Source organism: Erythrolamprus reginae, chromosome 2, assembly GCF_031021105.1.
Source record: "Erythrolamprus reginae isolate rEryReg1 chromosome 2, rEryReg1.hap1, whole genome shotgun sequence".
Taxonomy (NCBI): Eukaryota; Metazoa; Chordata; class Lepidosauria; order Squamata; family Dipsadidae; genus Erythrolamprus; species Erythrolamprus reginae.
The window spans coordinates 286517174-286531290 of record NC_091951.1 but is presented as its reverse complement, the minus strand read 5'-3'; the positions used below and the strand labels follow the sequence as shown (position 1 = coordinate 286531290).

Here is a 14117-nt window from a genome sequence, read left to right as displayed (position 1 = left end):
GTACATACCGATATTTGGGATTGCCATGTATGTTAAACTACCTATTGTAGTTTGCATTTGTTACAGTTGTAATATCTCTTTAAGGACTTTGGCTGGTTAGCCATAAGAGGGCGCCAGCACTCTCTCCTGTTGATGACGCTGGATAGCTCATTCACCTTTTTGCCTTTTACCTTGAGTGGGGAGTATTTTTCTGCTTCGTGCTGCTATGTGCGGTTTGTTGATTATTTCTGCTTTGTGCTTGTAGATATGTATATATGTAAATAATACTTGTTTAGCATACTACGTCTGTGTCGTTACTGGCTGTATCACACATCCACACTCTTCCTTAATCTCTGCTCAGCGTATGTCAAAGGTTTTGTAGCCTAGTTGCACCGAGACATACCAACAAAGGGTATCAAACTCACGGCCTGCAGGCTGGATGTGTCGCGCTGGCCATGCCCATGCCTTGTTTAGCAAAGGGGGGAAAAAGTCACAATACGTCATGTGACAATGTGAATTTTATACCCCTGATCTAGAATACCATAATGGCCAATGATAGATTCCTTAGAAGAGGGCATGTCATTGCTTCATTCAGGTCAGCAAAACCATACACTCCATGGACCCATCATGATTACGCCCATGTCATCTTCATAACTGTGGAAAGTTCAGGATCTAACAAATGTGATTGAATTAGCAGACAGAAAGTCCTTCAGTTAAAGATGGAATATTATTTTCTCTTGTTTCCTAATAAGTATGTACTACTTACATGTTATCATTGCCTAACATCCATCACCAATGTAGATTATCTGTTTGACGGCAGCTGATATCTAGATAATAAAAGGGCACTCATCTGTTGGTTAATGAAAACAAAAACTCGCTTTGTTGGGCCAAATTTCACTGTATATATTTTCTTAAATTATTGATGAGATATGCATTTTTATAAATATGTTTGATATATTTTCTATGTTGGAAAGTTGCTGAGTAGAGATGACCTACTAAAGTTGGATATATGTACTTGCCTTGAGAAAGAAAATAATATGAGTATTATGTTGTCCCTTACATATGCATTTTCTTAAAGTTCTTAAACTCTTACTCTACATTTTTTGGTAGTACAGTGTTCCCTCGATTTTCGCAGGTTCAAACTTCGCGAAAAGTCTATACCAGTTTTTCAAAAATATTAATTAAAAAATACTTCGTGGTTTTCCCCCCATACCATGGTTTTTCCCCGCCCGATGATGTCATATGTCATTGCCAAACTTTTGTCCGCTTTTAATAATTTTTTTAAAAAATAAACTTTTATAAATAAACATGATAATAATCTAAATGGTTGCTAAGGGAATGGGAAATGGTAATTTAGGGGTTTAAAGTGTTAAGAGAAGGCTTGGAATACTGTTCATAGCCAAAAATAGTGTATTTACTTCCGCATCTCTACTTCGTGGAAATTTGACTTTCGCGGGTGGTCTCGGAACGCATCCCCCACGAAAATTGAGGGAACACTGTAGTAGTAATTGTAGTAGTAGTAGCAAAATCACTCTTATTAATCAGTCACACTTTAAAAACTTAATATATTAAACTTGATGATACTCCGTAGCATCAATATTTGTGTTTTCTCTTACATTTCCTAAACTACAGGCGGGACACAACGACTACCTCGTACCATTGGTGTGTCTCTGGCAAAAGAATTAATATTTTCTGCTCGTGTTCTTGATGGGGAAGAAGCTAAATCAATAGGTTTGATCAGTCATGTGGTTGAACAGAATGAAGCAGGAGACGCTGCCTACAGAAGAGCTTTAGCCCTGGCAGGAGAATTTTTACCTCAGGTACAGTCTCAGTGGTTGATACTCTTTATTCTGTCTAGCCCAAATTCTAAATAAAGATTCCATTAATTTGATGGAAAGTGTATAAATAAATTCATAAAATGGGTTTAAGCACAATATATAGTTTTAGATATTAGATAATATCCTCTATAATATTATAGTATTTGTTTATTTGATTATTATCTAGATACAGTGAAAAAATATTGTGATTTTTATTGATCTGAAATTAAAAAGAATCACTGTGTCGAACATTTTAAGAAACAATAGATAAAAGAATATTATTCTGCTGTCAAGTATAGTAGACCTAGCATTGTCTTTGTTCAAGGTTACTATCTTCAAAAACTCAAGCAGCTTTACAAAGTATCTTTTAAAATTTCTTAGGTAAACTATATGTCATAATCTATTTTGTTATTTTCGGCAGGGGCCATTATATTCATTCATTCATTTATTCATTCCACCCATCTATCAAATCATAATACTTCCCATTCCATTTATATATTTCATATTAATATTAAAATAACAATATTGGATATATTAAAGCATAAATCAACAAAATATATTCCATTTCTATCTATTATGATTTCTTAAAAGTTACTAGAACGAGTAAAAAACTGAAATGAAAAAATGGAACAGTTTTCATTGTGCTGTGATTCTTATATGAATTATGTGTCTCTAAGGAGTCTTGTTCCAATTCTTCCAGAATATTCAGAATTTTTGTGAGTCCCCTGAACACATTGTGTACCACATAGATGTGGCTCCCACTGAAATCCTTTCAGTTGGTTTTCAGCCTTGGCAATATTAGCATGGCCATTCTTGAATTGCTTTGTCTAAATACTTTTATTTTTTCCTTTCATTTTCCTTTTTAAAATTTTCGTTAATCTTTCTCAGAAATTTATTGAGTTATTAACTGCAATAATTTGTTCTTCAGTTACAGGCCTCTAGTCTTGAGCTTTATGGCCCTAGGTGATTTAATCTGTATCTTTGCTCTGGTTAAAATAATATTGATTAGATATTTGCATGGCTTCTAATTATTTACTAAGTGCGTTCATCACAATAATTCTTGTTTGCTTCTCTCTGGAAACAAACTTTAAAGGCAATTGGCCCTGAAGTGTTTGTGAAGCCTTTTTACCTTCTTTCAAGCTTCATACAATTACCATGTACCAAAGGTTATCTGGCAGCTTAACTCTTCAGTTTGTCCTGCTATTCCTTTGCATCTCTTATGTATGAACCAAACTAACTTTCCTTTCATATGGTACATCAGGGACAGGCCTTCCATCCAGATCTTAATTCCTTCTGCTTTACAGATTGATGGCACATAATCAACCAATCTTTCAGCTTGGCTTCAACAGTCCTTCGGTCAAGATAGAAATGACTTTTTTTGGCTTCTCAGCAGCTTTCTACAGGGCTAAATGGAAATGCCAAAGCCATAATTGAATCCTGTGCAATATTGGGGCCACCATATTTTCCCAATTGTCTTACATAAGACATAACAAAATTTTGGTCACTCTTCAGTAAAGTATATCTTGCAGCTTTCCCTTCCTTGCTTAGCACTTCTTTTCTTTCCTTTTTCATAACTCACAAGTGAAGCATTTCATGAAAGCCCTAGACTAGAAAGTCCTTATTCTCACCACTTCTGGTCTGCAACCTTTCCTTTGTTGTTTTTTCTCTTTATTTTGGAATTATTATCTATTATCTTTGATTTAAGATCTGTAGTCCTGATACATCAAATATCTGATTATTGTGATATCAGATTGTTGAAATAGAGAATTGCATGTATGTATGTATGTATGTATGTATGTATGTATGCATGTATGTATGTATGTACATGTGTATACATTATGATGAGGGCTTGCCTTATTTTCCATAGAACAAGATAGTCCTTCATCAAGTGTTCTTTTTCATTGAAAATAGTCTGTTTTTCCAGTTCCTGAACACCATTGAAAACATTTTGCAGGAGATGACCAGGCTGAGTCCAAGGGACAGGTCAAATGCGTCATCAGTCTCAAGATCCTTCACACCCCCAAGAGATCTAAGTCAAGCACACCTTGAATTCCATTGACTCTTATCTACCACCAATTTGCTCTGACTGTTAATTCAGATTCTTGCAGACAGTATTAACATACAATAAACCTATATTCATTTGAACTGTCTGGACTCCTGATTTCCTGCTCTTGACACATTGCTTTATTCTATTGATGCTTATCATTTTTAATGAGCTTAGGCTAGTGCAATACCATTCCACCGGGACTGAAGTTTATTTTGGTATTTCAAGGTTTTTCAAGCTCCATACTGATAATGGGGCCCATAAAGTGTTGCTTTGGCTATTGTTGCCTGATTCTCATTCAACATTGGCAGTTTTCTACTGGTTATATTAGGTGGCTATGAAAATATATCCTCATCTTCACTTACCAACATAGGAAATGGAAAGACTATTGATTTTTCTGACACATTGTAATGACTAGAAAGAAATTTTCTACTAATACATTTGTTTGAATTGATAGATGACTGCTTACAGCAGTATATTTGCATCCAAGAAACCTTTTATATTTTTGTTGTCTGGTATAAATGTTCAGAGACAGGTCTTTCTCATCTTGATGGAGTTCAGCTCTCACACATCTAGCAGCGGAATGAAACTTTTCACCTTCAACTCTTCATTCTCCTTGGATGTTTCTCTTTGGATGATTATCCTCCGATTTACCTCCTCAGGTGACATGCCTGCACCCATTTGCCCTGGGAAATAGGTCACCAGCATCTGCGTCCCACACCCTTTGACACAGCTGTTTCACATAAACAGGGTCCATCCTAGGTATTCCACTTCCCCGGACAGTTAGCCTCCAACCAATCACCTGGAAGGGCCTACTCTTCCCACCCAGAAATACAAATCCATTGAAAGGAGAGAGGAAATGATATCCTAGCGATCTTTTTGCTGAACCGGAGACCAGGCTATTGGGGTAGAGTGGGGGGAGAACACTTGGTTTACTCAAAAGTAAGTTTCATTAATTCAATGCTAGGATTGAAATAATCACCTAGTATTTCAAAGGGAACAGCTGGTTAATTCAGAAATAAGAATACTTTAGAGGATAAGTAATATAAATCCAACGAAATGAGAGAGTAAGTGGTATCCTAGCAATGTCAATTGCCCCTGCTGAAAGACACATTTCTCCACTTTATTTATTTATTTATTTATTGGATTTGTATGCTGCCCCTCCCTCGGGGCGGCTAACAGCAACAATAAAACAGTGTACAATAGTAATTCAATACTAAAAACAATTAGAAACCCATTAATATAAAAACCAAGCATACATACATACATACCATGCATAGAATTGTAAAGGCCTAGGGGGAAAGAGGATTTCAATTCCCCCATGCCTGACGGCAGAGGTGGGTTTTAAGTAGCTTACGAAAGGCAAGGAGGGTGGGGGCATTTCTAATATTTGGGGGGAGTTGGTTCCAGAGGGCCGGGGCCGCCACAGAGAAGGCTCTTCCCTCTTCACTTTGCTTAACCCCCTCCCGCTCTTCTCCATCCTTCCCTCCCCCCCCCTCTGAAAATAAAAGGGAGAGTCTGCACGGCATTTTCACAGGTTGGGTTGGGAGGATTTGAAGCGCCCCATGGCAAGGCGAGGCGACTGAGGAAAAAGCCGCCTTTCCTCTTCTCTCTCTCATACATAACCTTCTGCACCTTTCCATTCTTGCGCCTGGATTCTCTTCAAAATGGAGAAAATGCATCTTTCAGCAGCGGCAATTGAGATCGCTAGGATATCATACCTTTTCTCTACTTTGAAGCATATTTCCTCCACTTTGAGGAGAATCCAGGTGCATAAATGGAAGGTGCAGAAGGGTGTGTATGTGTGCGTGTGTGTAAAAGGAAAGCAAGGCAGAGGGAACAGATGTCTGATTAGCCTGGTGAGTCTTACTTCTGAGTAAACCAACTGTTCCTCTCTGTATTGTTTGTGGGAAGGGGGAAAGAAAGAGGAAGGCATTTTTGCAAATTATTTTATACCTCTTTCCTTTCACTGGATTTATATTAATTTTCTTCTAAAGAATTCTTACTTCCGAGTAAACCAACTGTTCCATTTGAAATACTAGGAGATTATTTCAATCCTAGCGTTGACTTTAGTGAGACTTACTTCTGAGTAAACCAAGCCACCCCCCAAAAAAATAGCCGGGTCCCCAGTTCAGCAAAAAGTTCACTAAACAATGTCGTTTGGCGGGCCCCAGGGGAAGAGCCTTCTCTGTGGCGGCCCCGGCCCTCTGGAACCAACTTCCCCCAGAGATTAGAATTGCCCCTACCCTCCCTGTCTTTCGTAAACTACTCAAGATTCATTTATACCGCCAGGCATGGAGTTGAGATATTCCTTCCCCCTAAGGGTTTTTAGTTGTTTTATTACAGTATTGGATTGTCACATGCTGTTTTTATCTTTGTTGTTAGCCACCCTGAGTCTACGGACAGGGGCGGCATACAAATCCAATAAATTATTAATTACTAATTACTAATTACTAATTACTAATTACTAATTATTAATTGGATTTCCATGCCGCCCCTCTCCAAGTTCCACTTCCTCTCTCCTTTTGCTGGATTTGTATTGGTGTTGGGGCAGGAAGAGTAGCCCTTTTAGTTGATTGGTTGAGGGCTAACTGTCCAGTGAGTTGGAATGTCCAGGATGGATCCTGTTTCTGTGGAACAGGGTGTCTAAAGATGTGGGGCGCAAATGCCGGTGACCTACTGCCCAGGGCAAATGGGTGGAGGTGTGTCACTTGAGGAGATAATCAGGGGATAATCGGCCAAGGAGAAACTCCCGAGGAGAATGAAGAATTGGAGACGAAAAGTCCTAGAACCCTCCAGCAGGTGCCACAAAAACTGGCCAACAAATTACAGGTTTTATGTTCTAAAAATTCTTACATAAACTGCAGTGCTTTTCTTTTTTAAGTGCATCATATTGTTTATGATTTCTTAATGAAAAATTATTATAATGCACAGAGAAATACAAATAGAAGTATAAAATGAACTTGCTAAATAAAGCTTTGTACATGCATGCATATATCTATTTTATAGATATAGATCCCACTTTTATTTTATATAACTGATAGTGGTGTACTTAATCCTCCTTTCTCCTATTTTCCCTACAACAACAATCCTGTAATGTAGTTATTTTAAGAAAAAGAACTGGCTCAAAGCTACCAAGTTAGTTTATATGCCTGAAGAAGTACTACAACTCATAATCTGATTTTTAATCCAGCACTTTTATCATTAGTTTATCATTGCTGATACAGCATTCATTCTATTACGAAATATTTTTTAGGCTCTTCAGTACAAAGCCCTATTCTACATAAAAGATGTTAAATTCAATATTGTGTTTACTGAAGTCAGCTTGTCAAGTAAAGTTATAGATTTAGGACTTAATTTTTATCCTCAAATGCTGTTATGGTCCATATGCATTTCCCTACCTGTAAATGTAACAATTAATACAATTGATATTTTTTGTGTTGAAACTTACATTTCTTTTTATTTGTAGGGACCCATAGCAATGAGGGTTGCAAAGTTGGCCATAAATCAAGGAATGGAAGTAAGAAAATATATTTGTGCATACTATTTAATCTTTTTTTTTAAGGGACAAAGTACATACCTAATATACGGATCGAAATCTATAAAACAGTACTCTTAAGCACAGTATGGAAAGTTTGGAAAACTGAATCCGTTTCATAATTTTTCCTGATTATTATACTTTTAGTCTCATTGCCTCACAAAATTGGGAGTTTAAATGTGACCCTCCTATTGCACACAGAACACTACAAATTGCGCATATTCCTCTCATATCTTAGTTAATCCTCAGTTTGAAAAGAATAAACCCTATAAATCAGCTTATTTATTCCTTAACTTTAGAAAGTCTGCTAAGCTATGATGTCTGTTCATTTTTGAATAAGTATTTTGAGTGCAACATGTTTTTATCAGACTTGCAAATTTCTATTTGAATAAAGACAATATATTTATTTTCTACCCTCACTAGGTTTCTGGAAATATGTATTCTAGCACAATTATACTAGAAATTGGTACCTTTTGTCTTCTTCAATTTTTAGTGAACACTATCCTTTTTATCTATCTATTTTTACAAAGCATGACCAAAAGCTATTTTCTTGAACATAATGTTATCAAAAGTTTTAAAATCAAGAGTAAAAAATAATACAAACTAAGAGTAAGAAAAAATAATAAGGAAAGCATAAAAGAGACCTAGAATGCAAGAAGAAAAAAATTACAGAAAAATTGAAAAGGAAAAACAAAAATAAAGAAGTGACTTCTAATCTTTATAGCAGTTATAAATACAACTATAGATTTATCTCTTTCTAAAGTTACATTATGACTCTTATTTTTTTAAAAAAATACCTATTGTCAAAACCACAGATTTTTAGTTTATTTTTTTTTTGCTTTATGTAAAAAGTTCAAAAGAGATACCAAAAGCTATCTTCTGATGTATTTTGTGATCTGGTTTTCTGAAAGTATGATATTGATCTGTTTTGCTTTATATAACTATATATGTTATTTATAGGTAGTTTAAGAATATGAGAAGCATATAAGCACACAGTAAATGTACTCAACAAAAGTGCTTGTGAATTTTTGTTGAAATAGTTTCTCAAAAGGAAATCCCAAATGGTTCTTTGAATGCCCTTATCTATACATGGAGAATATATTCTGTTACATGCACTTAGTTGTTTTAGAAATTGGCTAAGATTGAATTGCTGTTAAAATGTGGGAAAATGTTAGGGATCACATGATTTCTTATATTTTTCTTATATTTCATTTCGCTATGATCACTTATCCCCTGTGGCCTTATATACATAAATGTTTTATATGGTTCTTCATTTCAGTTTATTTTTTTAAATGTTATATCAGTGACCTTACTATTATACATATAATTTAGTCATAAAATGGAATGTAATATGCATCATGTAGCAGTTAGAATATAAATTATTGGAATACTATGTTGACCTTTTGTTAGAAGCACTTTAAAGACATTAACTGGACTTATGTGATATTGGGACACATTTTCAGTATAAAAAATTCTATATAAAATTTCACTGGCTTACCACAAGATTAGGGCCACAACCCTTTTTCAAGTACAGTAATACCTTGTCTTATGAACTTAATTGGTTCCGGGACGAGGCTTGTAAGGTGAAAAGTTCGTAAGATGAAACAATGTTTCCAATAGGAATCAATGGAAAGCGAATAATACGTGCAAGCCCAAAACTCACCCCTTTTGCCCATTACTGCCGGCATTCGGATTCTTGTTTGGGGGCGGCGGCAGGGGGTGGTGGTGGATGTGACATTCCCGGTGCTGCTGCTGCTTCTCAAAGGGAAACCGCCACCGCCACTATCCTCTTGTCCTGACAAGAGGGATAGAATCCGCCGGGACGTGGCAGCCCCACCCTTTGGGAGGGCAGGGCTGGAGCAGAAGGGCGGCTGCAAAGAGCCTGCCCCACCTCTTTTGCAGCCCCTTTGCTGGGAGTGCTTTCGTCCAGAGCTGTCAGCAAAGGGGCTGCAGGAGAGGTGGGGCAGGCGTTCCCAAAGCACTCGGAGAAAGCGCTCTCGCAGCCGCTTCGCTGGGAGCGCTTTCGCCGAGCGCTTCTGGAACACCCGCCCTGCCTCTCCTGCAGCCCCTTTTCTGACAGCCCTGGACAAAAGTGCTCCCAGCGAAGGGGCTGCGAGAGGGGAGGGGCAGGCGTTCCGGAAGTGCTTGGCGAAAGTGCTCCCAGCGAAGCAGCTGCGAGAGCGCTTTCTCTGAGTGCTTTCTCTGAGCGCAGAATCCTGGCGGGGGCTGTAATCAAATTGGAAATCCCGGTGGTGATAGTCACAAGGCAGGGAAATCCCTGCGGCAGTCAGAGAGCGCATGCGCAGTAAGAGAGCCCACGCACCCGGGCTCGGCTTCGTAAAACGAAAATGGTTCTTTAGACAAGGCAAACAAATCGTAAACCCCGGGTTCGTATCACGAAAAGTTCGTATGAAAGGGCGTTCGTAAGACGAGGTATCGCTGTACAACATCTTTATACTTTAATGGGGGGGACGGGGACCTGTGACTCCCAAGTCCCATTAATCCCAGCAAACATAACCAGGCCTGAAGTTATTGGAACATGCCATAGATTCCGTATATCCTAATGAAATTCCAATCTAAGATTCTAGTATAGTCTCAACTATTATTATTACTGTTATTGATAATAGTATCATATTTGCACTAGTGTGCAGACTATTTTCAACACTGTTCAAATTTATTCCACTTCTGTTGTTATTTAGGTAGATCTGCTAACAGGTTTGGCAATTGAAGAAGCCTGTTATGCTCAGGTATGAAATTATAATTATCCTTCCTTGATGCCTTCCAACTCCCTATCTCAAACTATTTTCCATGTTTAAATATTAGTAAATATGCAGATCGCAATGTCATCACTCAGTATCAAACTAAAATAGTTGTTTTGATGATGGAGAATTACGAACATTTGCTTCGCACCTCACGTTCCACACTTTTGGGGTGAGAACTTTACTCATTTACTGTTCAATTATATATATGCCTGCTTTGAGTTAGGACTTAATTCCAGATTAATATACACATATTTGCAGTGTTAGGGTGCTGATGTTGAAACAGACACCTATTCTCATGAATCTTGTTCTTAAAAATTAGCCCTGGGCCTACCTCTGTGGGTGATGCCAACATTATTTAGAAATGTAGACATCATAATAGTCATCCATGTCATAGTTGTCCCAAAGATGCTTTCTCAAAAGGCAACTGGACTTTGTTTTTCCTTGAAGACATTTCACTTCTCATCCAAGAAGCTTCTTCAGTTCATTGAAGAAGCTTCTTGAATGAGAAACAAAACCTCTTCAAAGAAAAACAAAGTCCAGTTGCCTTTTGAGAAAGCATCTTTGAGACAACTATGACATGGATGACTTCGTTTTTCCTTGAAGACATTTCACTTCTCATCCAAGAAGCTTCTTCAGTTCATTGAAGAAGCTTCTTGAATGAGAAACAAAACCTCTTCAAAGAAAAATAAAGTCCAGTTGCTTTTTGAAAGACCACCTTTGGGACAAATATCTCTGTTTCCCTTTGTACTACAGTGGTCCCTCGATTTTCGCGGGTTTGAACGTCGCGAAACGGCTATACCATGGTTTTTCAAAAATATTAATTAAAAAATACTTCGCTGTTTTTTTCCCTATACCACGGTTTTTCCCGCCCGATGACATCATACTTCATCGCCAAACTTTCGTCCGCCTTTAATAAATATTTTTTTAAATAAACTTTAATAAATAAACATGGTGAGTAATAATCTAAATGGTTTCTAAGGGAATGAGAAATTGCAATTTAGGGGTTTAAAGTGTTAAGGGAAGGCTTGTGATACTGTTCATAGCCAAAAATAGTGTATTTACTTCCACATCTCTACTTCGCGGAAATTTGACTTTCACGGGCGGTCTCGGAACGCATCCCCTGCGAAAATCGAGGGAACACTGTACTTGCAAACCTTTTGAGTTACAGGCAAATTTATAATCTAGACCTTCTCAAGTGTCTTCTTCACCATTGTATTATTTTACCATTGAAATTTATCAAATTAACAATTATGTAATCTGAATAATAACTTGAAGTAGATCATCAGCATTGTAGGTACCAAGGCAATTCTTATAGCCTAAGAATGTCTGGGAGGTTTTGAAGATTTAACGGGAGGTGGGGGTTTTCTTTATTCTTAAGTGCAGCATACTAATTCTCTCTTACATGAACTGTGATTGGTTTATTTGATTAAGATGAGCTTATTCAGAAGTGAAACTGAAAGAGATACCCATTGCTGTTCCGTTCTTGCAGGAGTACAGTATTTAATTTTCCTGCAAGACCAGTTTTAAGAAGACACACTTCACAGTTTACATCCTTGTTGCAAAATTAATAGTTACATATGTACAGTGTTCCCTCAATTTTTGCGGGTTTGAACTTCGGGAATAGCCTATACCACGGTTTTTCAAAAAATATTAATTAAAAAAATACTTTGCGGGTTTTTTTCTATACCACGGTTTTTCCTCCCCAATGACATGATATGTCATCTCCAAACGAATAATTTTTGCAAATAAATAACAAAAAAATAATTATTATTGTTAATAAATAATTTTGTTTATAAATATCAGGATCACTAAGTGTCTTATTCAACGGTGAGTACCAGTAATAATGATGAGTAAATGATTGTTAAGGGAATGGGAAATGGTAATTTAGGGGTTTAAAGTGTTAAGGAAAGTCTTGTGATAGTGTCCATAGCCAAAAATGGTGTATTTACTTCCGCATCTCTACTTCGCGGAAATTCGACTTTCGCAGGTGGTCTCGGAACGCATCCCCCGCGAAAATCGAGGGAACACTGTACATTCTTTTTTGAGAGATTCTCATTTCAGAATGAACAAGGTTTATCCTATTCCTGATAACCAGAAAAACTATGATTATAGAAGAGCATGATTGATTTACAACAGCTGGAAGCATTTTGTAGCCATGGCTCAGTTTACACTTTTTCTTATCTTTCTGCCAACCCATATTTTTGGGTGATGTTTGTATATAAATGTAGCTAACTTACAAGAATTGAAAAAGATTTTCTTCTTTGTAGACTATCCCAACAAAAGACAGAATTGAAGGTCTTCTTGCTTTTAAAGAGAAAAGACCTCCTCGCTACAAAGGAGAGTAAGAAGAACTTCTTTTAAAATGCAAATGAAATAAAAGACTTTTAGCTTACTCTTTGCCTCAGAACGTGGACTACTGCAACTATGGAAGTAAAAGCAAATACCGATAGATGGATATTTATAATGTATATGTCCTGAAGGCTTTTCTGTGAAATTGCAAGGTCATTGAATTCTACAGCACTTTATTCCACATCTTTGAATTGTATACCTTATCAATTAAATATATACATTCCTAAAGAGACTTAATAATGTAAGTGTTCTGCTCCTAGAACAAAATATTTCTGCATACCAGACACTGTAGATTATATTGAATAAATGTATCAGTAGATCAGCAAATGCATTTTTATTCCATCTGAATGTGTAAATTTATGATATTTTCCAAATTGATGAAAGAACAACTGGGAGTATATTTATATACTCTTAAAACAACTGTACAGCTTGTATAATTGTAAAGAGTTATTCGGAATGTTAATTATGCTATGCTTCCATCATTGGATTTTAAGAATAAAATAGAGACTGAAATTTAGACTTTTTTTATTGGGACTATTTGAGTGCAACAAAAAGATTGAGTTGAGGGTGGGTATTTTTGTGTGTATAATGGCACATGAGTTTACTATTGTATGTATACAGGTAGTTGTTGACTTACAACAGTTCATTTAGTGACCATTCAAAGTTACAATGGCACTGAAAAAGTGACCTATGACTGTTTTTTTAACATGACCACTGCAGCATCCCGATGGTCATATGATCGAAATGTGGATGCTTGGTGAATGGTTCATATTTATGATGTTGCAGTGTCCCAGGATCATGTGATCATCTTTTGCAGCTTTCTCATAAGCAAAATCAATGGGGAATCCAGATTCACTTAGCAACTGGGTTACTATGACTGTAACAACCGTGGCAAGTAAACTCATAAAATAAGGCAAAATTCACTTAACAAATGTCTCCTTTAGCAACAAAAATTTTGGACTCAATTGTGGTCTAATACAAGGACTACCTATAGATGTAGACAAACACACAATCACACAGACAGACAGAGAAACAACAGGCATTTTAACCAAATTCAAGAATGAATGTAAAATAGAATTTAAAAAATAAATGCATAGTTCAGTGTTTTTCAACCATTTTTCTTCAGGGGAACTCTTTGATGCTGCGCGCACAGGGGGGCTGCATTCAATCGCTGACATCCATAATGAGTGGGCAGGACCATGACTTCGACGTGGTCCCTGAATAAGGGTTCTGGGAGGAGGCGAAGCCAAAAGCAGAGTGGTGGTGGTGTGGGAATGGGGGCGTCGGGTCCGTCTTTCTCCTGCTGTGTCCCCTTTTCTCCGCTCGGTGTAGACACCATGTTGACTGTAAGGGAAGATGATGAGGGGCAGCTGTGGGCCTAGCGGCGGCAGCAACACACAATAAAGGGTACTGGGGAGCAAGAAGCACGCCGGAGAAAAGACGGTTCAGTTCTCCACAGTCCCTCCTCTGCCTCTTTTCCTCCTCCTTCGCCGGGGTCTCCCTCAGCAGCCGATGGTTAACGGAAGCCCCCGGAAACAAAGGCGGCTCTACTCTCCAGCCAGAACAAAGAAAGAGAAATCCCCGGGGGGCTTCTGTTAACCGTTGGCTGCTGAAGGAGACCCTCGCGA

At 37.5% G+C, this 14117-nt stretch overlaps 1 protein-coding gene across 1 annotated transcript in view; it reads left to right on the top strand.

Annotated features, from left to right (window-relative positions):
- Nucleotides 1–13002, top strand: part of AUH (AU RNA binding methylglutaconyl-CoA hydratase) — a 43294-nt gene extending 30292 nt beyond the window's left edge. The window contains exons 7-10 of the mRNA XM_070742827.1: nucleotides 1612–1799; nucleotides 7310–7360; nucleotides 10078–10125; nucleotides 12408–13002. Of these exons, the coding sequence (XP_070598928.1) occupies nucleotides 1612–1799; nucleotides 7310–7360; nucleotides 10078–10125; nucleotides 12408–12485 (365 nt within the window). The 3' untranslated portion in view covers nucleotides 12486–13002. The remainder of the gene's footprint in view (nucleotides 1–1611; nucleotides 1800–7309; nucleotides 7361–10077; nucleotides 10126–12407) is intronic.
- Nucleotides 13003–14117: the final 1115 nt, after the last annotated feature.